The sequence below is a fragment of the Micropterus salmoides genome, unplaced genomic scaffold, assembly GCF_014851395.1.
Source record: "Micropterus salmoides isolate LMB-PRFRI ecotype aquatic unplaced genomic scaffold, ASM1485139v1 Ms_hic_scaffold_10, whole genome shotgun sequence".
NCBI lineage: Eukaryota > Metazoa > Chordata > Actinopteri > Centrarchiformes > Centrarchidae > Micropterus > Micropterus salmoides.
The window spans coordinates 25,340,684-25,359,515 of NW_024040041.1; the positions used below are offsets into that span (position 1 = coordinate 25,340,684).

Below are 18,832 nucleotides of genomic sequence, written 5' to 3' on the forward strand. Positions count from 1 at the left end.
TTTATAGTTTGTTCAGTCGCAGAGGACATCAGCTGTCAGTTTGGATTAAGACATTCATAAAAATGTTTGCAGCAGTCTCCTTTCATCTGTATATTTGGTATATTCCCAACAATTGTTACTTAGCCAATAAATTGCTAAATATGGAAGCAACAGTGTGTGTGATATGTAAGTGTTGTATTTAGCAATTCTGTTGGGGGGGGGGAACAAAACATTTCAACACATCACTATTACATTTACACCACAGCTGCTGTTCTCTGTGAATGAGCAAACTTAAAGCCTTTCTAAACCCAACTGTCAAGCCTGTAGTAGTGGGTATTTGATTAGAAGGCCTAACAGCAGCATTATGGTTTGAAATGTTTGTGTCAAAAGTTTTTGTCAGCTTGTTGTCAGCAAATCTTATCTAAGCTTATATCCATGCATCATGGCCAGTGAGAAAAGCATTTCACCGTAGGTTTAAACCATCCTTTTAACAGCCCAGTGCTTTAAAGTAAATGGCTTCCATTTAACCCTCATCCTGACTGAAATACTCTAATGTGTGCCTATACTGTAGTTCTAGCGTTAGTGAGTGTTCATGCAGTAAGCTATCAGGAACCCAGTTGTGGGAGGTATTTAGTATGAAGCAATATATAAAAAATGAATTCCTCTAGTGGAAAGAAGGGCATGTGTTTGCCCAGAAACATGCTCTACCTTCAATGTGTTCTTCTCTCACTTTTCACCCCTCCTGTCTTCTCTAGACCAAACTGGCCTTGCAGAAGCAGCTGACCAAGAGCTTGACAACTGGCTTCCTGCCCAGCCCCCTCACCCAGCCAACTCTGTGCACAGTGGCAACTAACCCACTGGCTCTGCGCCACCCAGTGGGCACCACCACCTTCATCCAGACCCCCTTCCTGGGCCCTGCACTGTTTCGGCCTGCCCCAGGGCCGCTGCGGGCCACACACACACCCATCATCTTCTCCCCCTACTAAAGACTTGACCCACTTCCCATTTCAGCTCCACGTTTGTCCCTTTACCAAATCCCAGGCCCTCCTTTAGTGTGACCCACATGACAAGGGCCACACGCAAACTATGCAGCCCACCTGACTTACGATGGAAAGAGTGCACATGCCCTGACGCTCAGTAGGCCATTAGGCCTGAGAGCTGTTCCTATCATTAAGGCCAAGACCAAGATCCCCCATCATGCCTTCTTTCTGCTCCTCTTATCATGACCTAAGGAGCAGGATAGGCCTCCAGACAGTGACTGGTGCACAGAGGCCACTTTTATAGCCATTTCATGGGTCAATATGGTTTGGATAATGGATATTATTGTGTAATTTATTAGAGAACATATATAGACATGTCTAGATGTATGCTTAGTGTGGTTGCCACAAAATAAGGTCCCTTTACTTGATGCTGTTTTAAAACATTTTTAACTTATTGGTTTTGGGGTTTTATGAAAGGGCGGAAGATCACAGGTCATTAAAGCAGCTGAACCCAAGGCATCCTCTTGTATGGCTGGACAAGTCACTGTCATTGATCAGTGTTTTCAACTAACAAGCTTAAAGGATAATCTGAGGTCAATTACTGTCGCATATCATCTTGCATATGGCAATTATCAAACAACTCTCTGGACAAGTAACCTTGTCAACAAGGACCAATGTGAGTTCTCATTATGGACGGTACTGCACGTGAAGCTACATAACTACATACTGTATGGCCACATATTAAAACCCAGTTAGCGCAATTTTGCACCTCCATCCCTCTCCCAATTTCCCCGAGCCCTTAGCTCATACAATTAAAACATTTCTGTCTTTCTGAGTCACAGCCATAGTCAGAGCCTTCCCATTTTTTCCCTTTCCTGTATCCCCAGGATTAAGCACTCATTAAGGTCCAGAAAAGGTCAGCTTGTCAACTTGAGTTTGTTTCAATTTGCAAATCTGTCTTCGGAATGACTTTTTAATATATTTTTTTTGGTCCAGTGCATCATTCACGCAATGCAGCTTGAACATTATGTTCTCGGCAAGCTAGCGGCACAAAAACATTTTTCGCACCCATGGATGTCTTACATTGCAAAATGCCATTATTTCTTTCCTCTCATGACTGCTCTTTTTCTTTTCCTTCCTAATTCACCCTGCTGTCATCACCTCACTGTAGTTTTTGATTTTCTGTGGCATTATCTCAGCGTGAGATGATGATGATAATGATGATGATGATGATGATGATGATGATGACGACGAGGAATAGGGAAAGCCTCCCACAACACACAATCACATACATAATGAAAACACAATGGATAACTTGAAGACTTTATGGGATTTCAGAGCTCAACGGAAACTTGACAGTGGGTGGGGAGGCTGCTCAGCCAGTACTTGATTGACATCCTATTGCAGTGTTTGCGCACAGCGTGGGAGGGAACAAAGCACAGTGCCATGGCAACCACATTAAAAGCACCTTAAAACTGATTTACTTACGAAAGCAATGAAAGTTGTGTTTATAGTCACCTTTCTTTGCTCTAGGTGTATCTTTTTACAATCCCATGTCAATTTCAGTGAATTTTGCTTCGAAGAAACAAAAAAACCAATCAGGTGAGAATGATCACGTTATGGTATATCCGTAGCTAAGACAAGTCTCACATTTAAAGCAATACATTCAGTATGTTTATGTTTATGATGTGTTTTCAGTGTGTCAATGGCTTTATCTATTCTATACTGTACACACCTGTAATAATGTATTATGTACTCCGACACAGCCAAGGGCCAATTCTGAATATCAGCGAAGAGTCATTTGAATTGAGGGGTTGTCCTGATGGTGCTGCCCTTGATGCTTGATGCTCATGGTCAGTCTCCACATGCTGGTGACTCTGGGCTGAGCCGTTTCCATTTATAGCTGCTCCCACACTGCGGAAAGGGTGCTTCAGCGCCATATGACATTGCTGTTTCACTTTTTAGTGGAGCAGGAGAACTTTTGTATGACTTCCACTGAGCAAAACATTGTTACATCAGAGACAAGTGTTTGGGATAAGTGTCACAAGTGCAACATCAGCCGTCATATTGCTGTTCCTGCCCGTGTGCTGTACCCAACAACCCCCAACCACCCAGGATATATACTGACATTCAGCCCCTCCTCTGCCAAAATGGACTGTTGGCAAGGTCTTGAACTTGGAGCGTACACATCATCCTTCCCGCAACACTCATACCAAATCATGTTCTCTTAAATTACAGTAAATCCTATGCATTTCTCATTGTGCAATATGTATAGTTGTCTGTGATGCAGCAGTGCCATCTGTCGTGAAAACCCTGTAATTGCCATCCAGTACTAGTGCTACTACAAAACCTTTGATCCTATGTACATTTCTGTTTAAGGACCCCCAAGTCTTTTTGGGTAAGCGAAGCCACCAGGTCTCCCCGCCATACTGATGTGATTCTCCCCAGTCGCACTACTCAGTGAACCAGCCAGCCTTTAATCTTCACTGTTTGTTTGTTTCTATCGCTCAGTGGGAACTCTGACCTAAAGAACTGAAACTTTCTTAAAATAAAATCTAGATGACGCAAATTATATGTAGAAATCATAGAGTAACTATAGAGATTTTATCAGAGTTGCTATTGTTATCTGTATCATAATGAAGTGCTATCATAGAAGAGAGTAGATGATGTTATTGTAGGCTCTGTACAGCATACAGGGGAAGGAAAATGCTTTGCTTTCTTTTTTCGTTTGTTTATTTACGTGGTTATGTTGTTAAAAACATGTTTTTTAAAGTACAAGAGAAAATATTTAAAACAAAACGTTTTTTGAGTGAGCTTTTCTTTCTCTTCTTGTTGACAGTGACTGAATTAATAATGTAATTCAAGGCCTTTTTAGACAATATCCTGAAGTCACATTAGGCAGGCCTTCTCAGGGGTGACGGGTTGAGCAAATGCTAACATGACCATCCATTCAGGGTATCCCTCCATAGCTCTAAAGAGCAGGAAACACTGTACACATGGATGGATTGACAAAACAAAACAAAACAAAAAAAGCAACTTACAGTGCTGTACCATAGAGAGGACAAGGGATGGATTTTGGAAAATAAAGCTTTTACTTGTAAAAACTGTGTGTGGGTGTGCTTTCTCTGCATCACGGGTACAAATGAAAAACAACAACATCCCAGAGGCCAGTACTTAGATTCAGATTGATATGTGAGCAATAACAATATGTGTGTGGGTGTGTGGCGGGAAAAAAAGGCAGATGATGGCTAATGAATAAACAGTGACAACACGAATGCTTAGATTTACGAAGATCCTCAAAATTGCACTTGCACTCTTTCTTTGACTGAATTATGTTTGGTACAGTTGAATCACATGGAGAAAAATGAAAACGTCAAGATTTGAAAATATTAGTTAGTAATCAGACAGTCAAAACTGAGCATATCTAGCACGGGAAATATCCAGATGAAATCAAAACTATTTTATCTGTGAGTTTGCAGGTGCAGATGGTGCTGGCTTCTCTGAAAATGTGTGCAACACCCTCAGCATCTGTTCATGTGGCGACCCACAGCTTCTCAATTTCCAGCCATTTCGGGAAACAACTTGTGACAGCAGGACTGGTGTTTAGCCAGGATACAATGGTGAAAGCAAATGGAAACAAGTTGAAGCCACTGTGCCTGAGCTCTGTTGCATCTGTGGCACACAGAGGAGTGATAAAATAATATACCTGAGTGGCTGATGTGGTTTAGAGACGAGCTAATCTCCTTTATCTACAGATGATTCTCCACAGATGGCCATTCAAGAGTGCATTGGACTGCAGATTGGGTGTAACTACTGAAGAAAGATTTGGTACTAAACAATGAGTCCTCCTGAATTGTGGAACAGCAGCTCACCGCTGTACTCAACATCTACTGTGTGTTTGCCAACATGACGGTCTCTGCTGTGCCCATTATCCCTAAAGCCAACTTCAATACCAAGCAGAAGAACATCTTCGTATGAGATCAACTGAGACTCAGTGCTTTTATCTATCTCACCGGATAATCATGTATTTAGCTCAGTTAGCTCTGTATTAATTTTCCAGTTTCCTAGTATATTTGAAGGAGAGCCCTTGGATTATTTATTGATGTTGTACTCTACGCCTGAGGCCATCACACCAGCCTGCCCTTTGTGGAAACAGTAGATAAGCAAGTCTAGCACCTCCTGTGGTGCCAATCAAAGGAAAGCCATTGGATCCCCAGCACTTGATATGGCAGAAGGACATGATGACCTTGCTAAGCGGTGACAGGGGTGTATCCACTGTATTGATCCATCATCTTATCGGACTGCTCTCCATGGAGGGAGTGACACCCTTCTCTCCTGTTGTGGTGTCACCCCATAAACACATAGCTTCGCTGTCTGTCTGTGTATGTGGGCTTCTTTTAAATTTAAAGCAAATGTGTTGTTGTAAAAGATTTATAAGACGGAGAAGATGTTGTGGCACATTTAACTTCATGTTCAACGCTGATCAAATATAACAGTAGCATTTTTTTTTACGGTAAAGTATAGTAAAAGTAATTAGCAGAAACATCAAAGTAAAGTGTGTTTAGTATCATGAATTTTTGTCCTAACTTTAATGAGCATGTATTCAGCATTCAGTAATTATCAGGTCTTAACTTCTCAAGTTAATAATTTGTACATACGTGTTTAACCTCAAAAGATAGAGAAATAGACCTTAATGTAATTAAAAGTAAAGTATAGTAATTATTGGTTTAAATGAAAACAATAGTAAGAAAACCAGTCTGGTGTTTTGAGTCTGGTGTGTGCCACTGAAAAAAATATTACATTGAATACATGGTAATGTTTTAATTAGCATGTACAAACATATAGTGCCTAATCATACATAGTGACAGTGTATGTTTATGTTAGCTGATATTACAGAAGTAATCCATACCCACAGCACAATTATGTCTGTTATTTCTTGGTGCCCACCACAGATAATTGTGCTTTTATAAAAGCAGTTGTTAAAATACTTATTGTATGAATTGAGAAGATAATTACAGTTGCACATAACATACACCTTGCCATTGCTATGCTGTAAAACACAGATGCTGCAAATTTGCACCTGAGGGTAAAAACGCCAAAGAAAGATGAGAGAATGAGACTGAGGGTTGAGTTGGTTGAGCAGTCGTATAAATCAATTTGTTTTTCAGCTTTCACGCTGTCTTTATTTGGTCTGTTATTGAGCTGAAATTGTCTTTTTTATTGACTGGGGGGAGACAATGTGTCAACATGTCCCTCTGGATAATGTCAAAGGTGTCAAACTCTTTCAACATGCTCGCTGAATGCTCAAATTATAGGCAATGACTAAGATTCAATTTTTGCATGGTTAAGAATGCCTTAAACTTGACTTTTCCCAGATTAGATGACCCTGTGCTTTCAGGACAAATTATATGTCTGAGAGGCCCGTGGGCAGCCAGCATGACAACTAACATTTGACATAACTGATGGCTTAAGGGCAGCTGATATTTCCAGCCCACAGAAAAAAGGCCTGATAGCACAGAGAAAAAAAGTGGCACTGCCATCTAGACTGTATGTGTTGTGTATGTGCACTCCTGTGTAGAACTGTTTTGTTAATCTGACGCTTCATAACGGGGACTGTGAAAAGATGGTCACTGCAGCAGCTTCCAGGGTTGAAGTCTATTTTCTCTTTACAAAAAAAAACAAGGGGATTAAATGTTATCTATTTTATGGGTCCCCCAGGAGAGCTGGATGCTCAGCTGCAGTCATGAGACACACTGTCATGCAACAGTAAAAGAGTATTACTGATAGCAACACAAGGGCATCGCCTTGTTGCCCTGTGACTAGCAAGTGTGAATTTCTCTTTTGTGGTCAGTGTAATCTAAAGGAGGAAGAAGGTCCATAAATCACACAGACAAGTGACAAATCGATCCCTCGCTCTGGCACGCTCACAGTGTGTATTTCACATTTTGTTTTGTGAATCTTCATTTCGGTTTCTATGTGCGTCAATAAACATGGAGCCATTCCACAGAAAGACAGGAAAATGTGTTGACAACTTACAGGAGTCTCTTCCATGCTGTTATGGGGACATAAAATTAACACCACTGTGTACTATTCATAGTCCAAATGTGTGATACAATAAATGAACCAGTGCACTGGCTCAAGTCTAGTCATTAAAAAGAACATGATTGAAATGAGATGTTAGGTGATAGCACCCTCTGGGGAAACTAAGGTGAGTGTAATATCATTTCATAAATGTTCCACTTGAGGTTTTCTCATTATCTTGCATTAACCTCTCCAGTCAACATGACCGTGTGGAACTAGCAGATCATTTCTTCAGCCTGGACATCTATGACCTTGTCTGACTGGCATTGCTTTCACTCCCAAACTGTTCATACAGGAAAGACATTGCAACAATTACTACATTTTACTTTTTTTGATAGATATTGAACACCAAATCAGTTGTAGTGCTCAGATCATCATGGATACTTGAACACAAAATTGGTTCACTTTTATAGGACTGCATTGAAGTTGTTTTTGGTGTCAGTTAAGGGTTAAAAAAAGTCAGTCATCAATATAATTTCTCCTGAATATGAATATGTCATGTTTGTGTGCTCTACATTTGAATTTTGTTGGCATCAAAGTCATCAAGTACAAGGCAGTTTATTGCATGACAGCTGACAATTCTGTCTGCTTCCTGGTCTCATGTGCCTTCTTTATTTTTGAATGTTGTATAAACCAATTAGTATAATATGAATGCCTGCATAATGTCATACATTACAATACACAGCTTTGTATTAAATACTACCAACATCCCATTGTTTTTTACTGGAAGATCTGAGACATCTACTGGTCATGGAACATACTACAACGTAAATGAACTGTAGCAAGTGAATGGGGTTGGGTTTATTTTAACTTTTAGACTTTAACTGGATATGAGTTTTTCAGTCATTGAACTAGCACCATTTTTACACATCACAGAGACCATTCACTAATTCCCTCCTAGTCAGGTCACAACACTCAGTGCTTTTGTGAAATAAATAAATAAAAGTTGTGCAGTATTTAATTACTTAATCAATTTGAGCCCAAAAAAATCACCAAAGATTCTGGTTAGGCAGAAAGAAATCATTTAATTTTTTTACAAAACATGATAACAAATATCATGTGAGCAAATTTCATGGATATTAATACTTGAAAACAAAAACATAAAAGTTGCTTGTAGGATATGTAGCGTTGATACTCTGGCACAAACACACGAATAGTCAAGACAATATCAACAAATTTCCCCGTTTCAATTAAAAAAACATTAAAAGCTGCTCATATAGCTGCTCATTTGTTGACTTATGCTGCACCCTTAATAACCAGTTCAAATGTCAGCTAATGAATACTTTTGGGTTTTATTTTACAGCTTGGTAAAATATACACCAGCTTCAAATTCAGCAGTGACTAACTGATACTATGACAAGTCCTGTTGCTGTGACATGTAACTAAATAGAGTGGTCTACGTCTTTCATGTGTCGCAACCAGAAAAAAAGTAGCACCTGGGCCCGCAGAAGCTGCCTTTCATCTGATCGTCTTTTATCTCATATTTAAATCTCTAAAGTCTGTACAGAAGGCAATATGTGGTAAGGAATGTGAATCATGCACTCTTCAACATCCAATAGTGAATCTCAGCAAAGAACATAATGTAACAAATCTCCGGATCCACAAACAGTTACTGTACATAATCAATAATTTGTCAATAAAATCCCTTCATCCATCATACAGTTTATAACATGGGAAATTCAGCATTTATGTGATGCAATAATTAGGTAACATGTGTAAATAAAATAGTTGCCAGTGTATGGTAAGTCCTAATTTATCTACACAGTGAGCGCCATGAGTGTGATATCTTGAAACTATTAAGTATAAACTGAGATCATAATATTGATCATCAGTAGTTCAAAAACAAGTTATGTAGGTCCAAACATGACTGCTGATGTCAACAGTAACTGTAAAGAATGTGGATGAATAGTTTGACTATATTCCAACCTAATAAAATGGGAATGATAAACAAAAATTCTTGCATTCTTCAATTTCTTAGCTGATGTGTTATAATAAAAGTATTTCACCAAAACATCAAATTGGGATGCTATACCAATAAAAACGGCACTAACTGTACATAAATATCCATACACTCATCCTGCCTTTTCTCTCGTCACTGCTTCTCCACCTTCTCCAAACCAACTCTTACTACCTCAATCCTTCATAATATCTTTTTTATAGTGAAACTAAGTTCTGTTATGACAACATGTTTCTGGTCATTCAGCTGTCTGTAGAACCGCTGCCCTTATTCTTATTGCGACTGAGAGGGAAAGTGGACTTGCTCTGTGGCTGGGTCATTTTGCTGGCCAGGTAGACAAAGGGTTCAATCAGTGTGCGCCGGTCCACCACCGACACCTCCCACAGACGTACCTTCTCATTCTTCGCCCAGTTCTGGGCCATGTTAGAGTCAACTCTCTTCTCATCCTGCTTGTCCAGCTTGTTACCCAGCACAACAATGGTCACCTGTGGATCAGGATCATCAGGTTAGCCCCACAACGGTGTAATCTCTAGCTCTGTCCACATCAGTGCGCTACAAATACAATATTAGCGATCTCTATAAATGGATATCTGCATATGAATGCAGAATCTGTAGGCAAGGGACAAGATTTTGGTATTAGAAGCATTCTGGTTTCCATTTGTAGTCCCAGTAGTATTAACCAATCAGATTTAGGCAGGCTTTGGTTGCATACAAGGAACCATTCCTTGTGGAGAGCAAAAGAGGCGTAACGCTGAAATGCAATCTTGGAACTCATCGGCTATTGTCTGATGACTATTTAGCTTTTTGTCAATCTTGGAACCCTAGAGATTAGCTTTAGCCCCGAAACATGGGCCGTTACCCCCAGGGGCAAGATGATAGCCGATGGGTTCCGAGATTGCAATATTAGCAATGGCAGATTGTCTGTTGGGACCAGAATCAGGAAGAAAAAAACATTCAAATTTAATATAATAACTTATAGATCTAATTCTGATACACAGACCATTGGAATTAGAGAAAACTGTTTTGGGATCTCTAGATTGGTCCCCACTAAATTAACCCAGAATTATTAAGGTACCCCCAAATGAACCTTCCCAAGCATAAAAATGGGATCAGTCCTCACCTCTTTCTTGTCTCTGTGACGGTCAATGTCCTTCTTGAGGGCCTCCATCCGCTTAAAGGACTCTTTACTGTCAATGCTGTAAACTAGTACAAAGCCATCGGCAAAAGTATAGTAATGTCGAGGAAACTCCATCCCATCCCGGAGTCCGCGGGTGTCATAGAAGCGCACCTGCTCTCGTGTGCCGCGGTCAGTCTCTATGGAGCCGATGTAGATATCCTCCAGGGTCTCCATGGGCTCTGAACCTAACAGTGGACAGGCACATATGGTGTGATACACGACACAAGTATTTAGACAATTGCTTGTAATTAATACATTGTAAATGAGCACCTTTATATTACCTTACTTGAAACAAATAGCAATACACTTTGCAGAAAAAGCATATGCAATAAATTGTGTTCAACATTACACATGAGAGTCTTAGGCAGGAGTTACAAATTGCAGTGATCTTTAACATTTAATTCCAGGTAAACTTTAGAAACTGGAATGTAGTTAGATGTATACTATTAATCTTCAAAACACCAAGTGCCTTATCACAATAAGTCATTGAGTGTGTTATACATGCAATCACCTGTTCTGACTGCTGCTATAAGTGCATACCATTTTGTTGTTGCAGGAGCCAAACAGGAAATAATTTACTTTACAAATTAATGTCATTGACTTAAATTTAGGGTTTTAGAATTTCTAAAACGTGATGATATTCAGATGCAAAAAATATGCTGTATGAATAGAAAGCTCGTTTAATGCTTGTGATTGATGCTCTCTGGTTTTTGCCTTCATGAGCAAGTTGACTACGTACTGTAATTTACCTATAAGTTACTGTAATTAAAATATACATATTTTTCTTGTTCAATTGCTATTCCTACCTAGAGTATCAAACACTTAAAATATACAATGTCCGTAACCAACCTGTAACACACTCTTTACAATCAACAAACTATATTTGTACTAATAAATAGAAAAGAGTATTATTATACAGAAAAAGGAATACCTGCAACATGATTGGCATACAGTAGTTGTTCCAACACAGCCGTTTTACCAACTGCAGCCTGGCCACACACAACCACTTTACAGCTTTTGCCCATGACTCACTCAGGTCAGAAAATCTGTTTTCAGAGGAAAAGATGAAAAACTATAGAGTCAAATACTTTATTAACCCTTACAGTGTCAATGCATATAGCACAGAATTGTGCTATCTTACACGTGCGTTTGGAGTAACGTTAGCAACGTCCCCAAAGTGTTATTCTGTTATAAACACAAAAAAATGTACGTTAGTCATGCTGACAGTAACGATATGCAAACGACCCTAACGTTAACTACAGTCTGTGAAATGAAGAAATAGCTTAGCATTAATGTTAGCTTTCGGTGAGATAACGTAACAGAGTCACGATGCCAAGTAGCTAATGTTATCTGAAACTGACTAACCCAACTATAAACCGTGTATTCAAAAATATATACGCTGATATTCGCTACCCATGAGAAGATATCTATTACGAATATTTTTTCTTGCAAGTAAGCCTCTTTTCTTACCTAACGGACAACTTCCTGTTTACAGTGTACGTAAGCGCTGCAGTATGTGGCCCCGCCCCTCCCCATTAACGGCAAAATGGCGACTGAGAGCTGTGATGCTGTGAACACGGACTCTGACATGGAACTGCTCAGTGACGAGGAATTAGAAAGGTAAGACAAATTAATGCTGTGTTGTCAGCTACTGAAATGCATCTACAACGAAGCCTTATACTGATACATGTACTCAAAAGTCCCTGCTATGTAAATTTTCTCGTCGCAATGACAGCTAAGTAGCTCGCTACCGCTAACTGTTTAGCTAAAATGTGCCCCGGATCGCGTTTGGCTTGGTTGTCTTCCACTTTGCTAACTCGTGTGTTGGATTTCTGAGTTGCTGTCAGGCACACTGTTATATCTATAAATCTGCCTTTGCTTGTCGAGTGTAAAAGCTGATCAGGCCGAGAGTAGTTCTTTGACATCATTGCGTTAGAATGATAATAGCTGGCCAACCAGTTAATGACACCACTCACTCACTGTGTGGTCGTGATGTAAAACATGAAAGGCTTCCCAAAAAAAGCCATGGCAGTGGCCCACAACATGGTGTCATATGTTCCTGGCTCAGCTCCCTGTCTGCTTCACAAAATAGCTACGTGTTTGATTGGAGTAGACACTTCTGCCCTGCTGGTTTGGCTCTCTATGTTTAGCTAACTGTGGCCAGTAAGCTCTCTCATGCACACTGCCATTCACAATCCTGGACATGCTCTCTTTACACACGATTATGAATGTGATGCTCAGTACATTCAGACTTAACGGTCTTCTAGAGAATAATGTTTGCAGACAAGTTCAGTGTCTAGACGTTCAGTAGAGTTGCAACAATTAGTCGATTAATCCGTTAATTTTCTACTATACAATTAATCTTTATGGCTGTAAACGGAATGTCTTTGGGTTTTGGACAAAACAAGACATTTGAGGACATCATCTTTGGCTTTGGGAAACACTGATGGACACTTTCCACCATTTTATGACATTTTATGGACCGGGCAACTAATTGATTAATGGAGAAACTGATTGTCAGATTAATCGATGATAAAAATAATCGTTAGTTGCGGCCCTATTGTTCAGTAATCTGTAAAACAAAACATTGCAATCCTCTGTCCATAACCAAACTCACCTTAGTCTTGTGTGCTTACTTTGCCTTTTAACCTTTTTTTCTGTCTTTCTCGCCCACTTTTACACAGGGAAGCAGAGGGCTTCAAGGAGCAAGGCAATGCCTTTTATATCAAGAAGGATTATGCAGAAGCATTCAATTATTATACCAAGGCCATAGGTAGGTAATCTAGTCTGACTACTAGTTGATCCGATGATGTTGCTTTTGAGTTTGGATAACAAATAAAAAGTTGAAGTCTGTCTGTTAATAGGATATCAATAACTTGTGTTTTATACAGACATGTGTCCGAAGAATGCAAGTTACTATGGAAACCGGGCAGCCACGCTAATGATGTTGGGTCGGTACAGAGAGGCTTTAGAGGATTCCCAGCAAGCAGTTCGACTAGATAACACCTTCATGAAGGCAGGTTGTGGGAAACAAATCATTACACTCTGTTACAAGGAAAATCTACTCGCAGTACTCTTGTATACCTAGATTGTTAAGTATTTTCTGTTCTGATTGTTTTTTTTTTGCTTTGCTGCATACGTTTACTATGCTGGCCTCCACTACTAATGCTTTGCTAAATTATTTTCCATGTTGATGTGGACAATGCCTAGAGAAGGGCATGACCGTGTTTAATTCAGCAGTACTGTGTGTTTAAAAACAAAACAAAAAAACATTTGCTTCATGATAGAGTAGCTTGGATAGTCCATAGAAATCAATTCAATTAATTTAATGCTAAAAATGTAAAAGCTCATTAAGTGATTCATTCTTACGGAAAGACACCAAACAATAAATAATTCTGTGTTTATGCACAACCTTGACATTTTGTATTGTATTGGTGTCTTCATACCCATTGAGTTTGGAAAAAAAATTACTAACCTGCTTTGTTGAGGAGATTTTGGACACAGCTATAGAAAACTTTTCAACAGCATCTACTTGGAACCTTGAACTGAGGGCAGTTTTTTACTACACTGCATAGCTGTGTAACTGTTCAACTTTTAGGCATGACCCGTTTTATACCGGTGTATACATTGCTGCAGGGTTACTAGCATTATGATTTGTGACGATCGGAAGAAATGCGTGTCAAACCTGATTTCAGCAAGGGTTGGAATTGTGGGACGTCATCCCTTCCGTTTGAACTGTAAGTCTTTTATCCACAGGGCCATCTGCGAGAGGGCAAGTGCCACCTGTCCCTCGGCAATGCTATGGCTGCCAGCCGCTGTTTCCAGAGGGTTCTGGAGCTGGAGACTGACAACTGCCAGGCCCAGCAGGAGGTGAGTTGACCTCAGTTTGACAGAGCATGATCTGACAACTTGGACATGATTATCTACTATCAGATAAGCTTTGGCCAAGCTTGTGCAAATAAAGTGACACGGTCTGATACTGAGCGGTTTAAGAGGAGATCAACTAGTGAATACTGTTAATTCTTAATGAGAAAGCCGGGAGGCAAGTTTTAGGTTATTCACACACAAGTACTGCTGCTTGCATTGACCTGGTTTTACAAGCACTGTGCATGGCACAGATTTGAGGCCAGTGGTAGCTGAAAACAAACTGACTACTACGGATCTTGCACGTTGTCACTGAATACCACAAATTCCTTTGACAGCTGAAGAATGCAGAATCCATCCTTGAATATGAGAGAATGGCAGAGATTGGATTTGAGAAGAGAGACTTCAGGATGGTAAGACAGTGGTTACAATCTTACTTAATTTTGTCAGTTATATGGTATGTCATGAGTAACAGACATGCCAAGCAACACAGAATGCAAGTATGGTGTTGTTTTCTCTAGGTTGTTTTTTGCATGGACCGTGCCTTGGAGTCTGCCCCAGCTTGTCACAGATTCAAGATACTGAAGGCAGAGTGCTTAGCCTTGCTGGGACGCTACCCTGAGGCTCAGTCTGTAGCCAGGTAAGACAGCACATTTGAAACGTACTCGGTAATTCACTCATTTATTTGACATTATTGGAATTTATCACCATGACATGTGTACATATGCCATACCATTCCCTACTAACTCAACACAGCTTTCATTATGACATTTTAGTAAAATCAGTCAGACAAAACAAATGAGTATTTCAGTATCCCAGAGCTCTATAGAAAAAGGAAAACCATGACTTGAAAGGAATACAAAATGTACAGATCTGAAAATTCAGACACTTCTATACAGCCACAATGCTTTGATGAAATCACCAGGTTTGCTCTGATTTCTTGAGCGGACTCATCTTTGGTGAATACAAGTATACCAGATTAGTCAACTCCATGGGGCTCAACACCTGATAGTTTTAAAAACTATATGCACAACTTTGTGCTTTAATGCTTCTAAAGAATTAAAGGCTTGGCACATATGTCTAAGAAGTGTAACCTTGATCTCAAATATGTAATTACAGCACTGTAAAAATGGCACATCTCTAAATTGATCACCTCACCTGGTTAAATTTCCTTGAAAATTAAGATTTTCTGGAACTGTGTGGAACTTGGTCTGTTTGCAGAGACATGGGGAAAGTCATTCTCACAATTTAAAGCTGTAAATAAATAACTTGGATTGGCTGGTGCTCTCTTTCCATTATGGATATCTGGTCTGTTACCACATTTTCTATCAGTTGCTACACCACTGCATCCTTGTAAATTGCCTCATCACTGCATTTTACATTTGTTTTTTTTATTTGCCATTAATATTAGTTATTTGTTTCTTTTTAGTGATATTCTGCGAATGGACTCCACTAATGCAGATGCGCTGTATGTGCGTGGTCTTTGTCTCTATTATGAGGACTGCATTGAAAAGGCTGTTCAGTTCTTTGTCCAGGCCCTACGAATGGCTCCAGACCATGACAAGGCTCGACTCGCATGCAGAGTGAGTAATGCAGTAGATAAGAGTTTAATAAATCCTTTTTTATGTATGAATTCCTATAAATACAACCCTTACATGCATGTCCAGTTGTGAACCTTTTCCTCTAAAGCAGCTGCTAACTAACTGAAAATTAACAAAATGCAACTTGGTGGTATTCTCCCAGCCATTTTAAGTCTAAATGACATTGCTGTTAATGTAGCCCAGCGTAGTTTATAAGGTTGTCCTGTGTATTGTCTTCCCAGAATGCCAAAGCACTAAAAGCCAAGAAGGAGGAGGGGAACAAGGCGTTCAAGGAGGGAAACTTTGAGGCAGCCTATGAGCTGTACTCTGAGGCGCTAACAATAGACCCCAACAACATCAAGACTAATGCCAAGCTGTACTGTAATAGGGCCACTGTTGGATCTAAGGTGAGGAACATGCACAGGAGAGATACCACTGGTTGCATCAACATCTGACAAGTTGTTTTATGGTGTTCCACTGTAGAATTAACTTTAGCTTTTGCTAAAAGCCACTGAGAGCTAATGTTGCTCCATGAGTATCCAAGCTGGAACGTGTACAGTCCTTGGAACATTTGACTGCAGATTAGTAAACTCTGTCAAAAAAATGACTTTTGTCTGTTAAATAAAGGCGAGGACAGGAACACAAACAAAACTACAAACTATGAGTTCTACATTACGCAGGATCTACATAGTCTTGATAACGGCAGATGAACCTTCAGTTTTTTGCAGGCATGCATAGATACAAACGCATTTAAGTCATCACCCATATCACAAACTCGTGAGTTCTTTCCTTCTTACAATATTATGTTTTTTGGTATCCTTGCTGTGTTGAACTTTCACCTTTCAAGAGAACTAGGCCACTACTTTTCTCTCTCTGTCTCCGCCTTGCATGGTCATACTTTCTTTTTTTTTTTTTCTTTGAAAGCTGAAGAAACTAGAACAGGCCATTGAAGACTGCACGAAGGCCATTAAACTGGATGAGACCTACATCAAGGCCTATTTACGGAGAGCACAGTGGTATGTCCAGGTTTTCTAACTTGGTCATTAATAGAGACAGTAAGTTGGTTTGTTTTTGGTTTTCAGACGTGGACAAACACTAGACTATCATTATCAGTATCTGCAACTATATTGTATTGTTCAAACTGGTTAAAGAAACAATAGCAGACTTGTGCATACTCTGCTGCAGCTATATGGACACAGAGCAGTATGAAGAGGCAGTGAGAGACTATGAGAAGGTTTACCAGACAGAGAAGACAAAAGGTAAGTCAGATTTTGTTGTGGCTGAGCTGACACAGCTTTCAGCATTGATATTTCACCTTATTTTTGCTTATACGGTGTTTTGTTTTTTTATTCTCTAGAACACAAGCACCTCTTGAAAAATGCCCAGCTGGAGTTGAAGAAAAGCAAGCGGAAAGATTACTATAAAGTGCTTGGAGTGGATAAAAACGCCACAGAAGATGAGATCAAGAAAGCTTACCGCAAACGAGCGCTTTTACATCACCCAGGTGCTTAACTGAACAGAAAATATCCCCTAACAATAAAACAATCATTGTCCAAGTCTACAAAATACTGTATACAGGTGTCCTTTGACCCAAATTACTTTTGTGCTGTTTTCCCTCTATTCCTTTAGACCGTCACAGCGGAGCGAGTCCTGAGGTGCAGAAGGAAGAGGAGAAGAAGTTTAAGGAGGTGGGCGAGGCTTTCAGCGTACTTTCAGATGCAAAGAAGAAGTCTCGCTATGACAGCGGTCAGGATCTGGAGGATGATGGCATGAACATGGGAGGTCAGCACCTTGGCAAGCCTTGGGGTGGGAGGTCCCAAGGGAGAACAGATTTAAGTAATAGTAAAAAATGGTTAAAGTCATGTCTAATGAAGCACCTTTTTATTACAAAACAGCTGTCGTTTCTATGGTGAGAACCAGACTGGAATGTTATCTTGGTTGTTGTTGATTCTTGTATTTTGTCCCCACCAGATTTTGATGCCAACAACATTTTCAAAGCATTCTTTGGAGGCCCAGGGGGGTTTAGTTTTGAAGGTAATTTGTGGTACTGTATGTATACAAAAAGCTGCAAGAAACAATGTTTTTGCTACTGTCGAACATTCGGAATGACATCAGTTATTGACTTGTTTGTTATTTGTTTCAGCATCTGGACCAGGAAATTTCTTCTTCCAGTTTGGTTAATTGGAGGATTCATCTACCTAAACAGTTACTACATCAGGACTTTTCAACAATGTCAACCCCCTGATCCACCATCCGTATTTAATGACCGACTGATTGCAAGTCAGATTCTTGTCTATGCCATTGACCGAATGCAACCCACATGCAGCAAATGATTTAAAGCCCATATAGCAAGAACATCAAGAAGGCTGAGTTGATAGTGTTACTGGTTTTGGATTTGGTTTTGGATTTGGTTTTTTTCCTTACAGGATGAAACAAACTTGAAAGTCAGTAATTGCTAGGAGAGATTGTGCAGGTATTGTATCAGAACTTTTAGAGATGACATCCTGGAGAAATTGTTGAGATGCAACTGAGTATTGAGCAAACTGTTATCCTGCTCTTCTCAACTTACTGCTGACCGGATATTCTTTGTGTGAAAGTTAATAACTTACTTAATGATTTCTGAAGAAAATCACTGAGCAAGCGACAACTCCTCCTTTTTGAAGAATCTGTCAGACAGACAGACAGGCTGCTACGATTCGCACTGAAAACTGACTCTGTCAGAAGCCAATATAAGCACGTGAGCATTTTTTAAATTCACAACAGCTGGAGCCTAGACCTGCGCATACAGTACAGCCGAAGCACACTAGAAAGATGCCAGTGGAGACAGTCGTGCTGGTTTTGTTGCCAGCGAAGTCCTCCTCCCTCTTGTTGTCACACGTTTTATGTTTGATGTTGCCATTCACAGATTGCTGCATTGTACATTTTACTGGAATGTAAAGTGTTGATTTGTGATGATAGTTGATTTTGTTCCTTTTTTATTTTGATAATGTATATTTATTGTAAATTTGCTGTCTAATAGAACCATTGGTGTAAGATGAGGACAATTTTCTGCTCTCTGCTGAAGTTTGAAAGAGGCACTGATTATGAGCATCCTATTTACACAAAATCAGGAAGATGTTTTGCTTGGTGTGCATTACATATTGCGCACAAATAGATTATGCTCTGTGTTCTTTGACTGTAATGCAAGTTTACAAATTTTACGCAGTGTAGCAGA

At 39.8% G+C, this 18,832-nt stretch overlaps 3 protein-coding genes across 7 annotated transcripts in view; 2 read left to right on the forward strand and 1 right to left on the reverse strand.

The window, feature by feature from the left end:
• znf385c (zinc finger protein 385C) overlaps positions 1 to 4,063 on the forward strand; it is a 159,465-nt gene extending 155,402 nt beyond the window's left edge. For all 4 annotated transcript variants that reach the window (XM_038704596.1, XM_038704614.1, XM_038704605.1 and 1 more), the window contains one exon: positions 735 to 4,063. In XM_038704596.1, coding sequence (XP_038560524.1) covers positions 735 to 965 — 231 coding nt within the window. In that variant the 3' untranslated portion in view covers positions 966 to 4,063. The remainder of the gene's footprint in view (positions 1 to 734) is intronic.
• Positions 4,064 to 8,039: 3,976 nt separating this feature from the next.
• On the reverse strand, positions 8,040 to 11,687 carry nkiras2 (NFKB inhibitor interacting Ras-like 2). Of its 2 annotated transcripts, none has more exons than XM_038704666.1 (4): positions 11,645 to 11,687; positions 11,106 to 11,220; positions 10,118 to 10,359; positions 8,040 to 9,482 (listed from the first exon to the last, which is right to left on the reverse strand). In XM_038704666.1, exons 2-4 carry the CDS (start codon positions 11,197 to 11,199, stop codon positions 9,240 to 9,242), a joined length of 579 nt encoding a protein of 192 aa, XP_038560594.1. In that variant the 5' UTR covers positions 11,200 to 11,220; positions 11,645 to 11,687; the 3' UTR covers positions 8,040 to 9,239. The 2 variants fall into 2 exon arrangements, with proteins under 2 accessions (XP_038560594.1, XP_038560602.1); XM_038704674.1 differs by lacking the exon at positions 11,645 to 11,687 and adding an exon at positions 11,316 to 11,638.
• On the forward strand, positions 11,680 to 18,015 carry dnajc7 (DnaJ (Hsp40) homolog, subfamily C, member 7). Its single transcript, XM_038704653.1, has 14 exons — positions 11,680 to 11,794; positions 12,859 to 12,947; positions 13,066 to 13,190; positions 13,931 to 14,044; positions 14,377 to 14,451; positions 14,560 to 14,678; positions 15,468 to 15,621; positions 15,861 to 16,025; positions 16,543 to 16,634; positions 16,804 to 16,877; positions 16,976 to 17,122; positions 17,248 to 17,400; positions 17,590 to 17,652; positions 17,762 to 18,015. Exons 1-14 carry the CDS (start codon positions 11,721 to 11,723, stop codon positions 17,797 to 17,799), a joined length of 1,482 nt encoding a protein of 493 aa, XP_038560581.1. The 5' UTR covers positions 11,680 to 11,720; the 3' UTR covers positions 17,800 to 18,015.
• The last annotated feature ends 817 nt before the right edge of the window (positions 18,016 to 18,832 follow it).

What these genes read in the sequence shown, in the direction of transcription:
- nkiras2 (XM_038704666.1), bottom strand. Translation starts at nt 11,199, where the DNA reads ATGGGCAAAAGCTGTAAAGTGGTTGTGTGTGGCCAGGCTGCAGTTGGT. An exon ending in GTATGCCAATCATGTTGCAG is followed by an intron (nt 10,360 to 11,105) that starts GTATTCCTTTTT and finishes GTCCACTGTTAG; the next exon opens with GTTCAGAGCCCATGGAGACC. An exon ending in GTCACAGAGACAAGAAAGAG is followed by an intron (nt 9,483 to 10,117) that starts GTGAGGACTGAT and finishes CCTGATCCACAG; the next exon opens with GTGACCATTGTTGTGCTGGG.
- dnajc7 (XM_038704653.1), top strand. Translation starts at nt 11,721, where the DNA reads ATGGCGACTGAGAGCTGTGATGCTGTGAACACGGACTCTGACATGGAA. An exon ending in ACTGCCAGGCCCAGCAGGAG is followed by an intron (nt 14,045 to 14,376) that starts GTGAGTTGACCT and finishes TTCCTTTGACAG; the next exon opens with CTGAAGAATGCAGAATCCAT. An exon ending in AGGGGGGTTTAGTTTTGAAG is followed by an intron (nt 17,653 to 17,761) that starts GTAATTTGTGGT and finishes TATTTGTTTCAG; the next exon opens with CATCTGGACCAGGAAATTTC.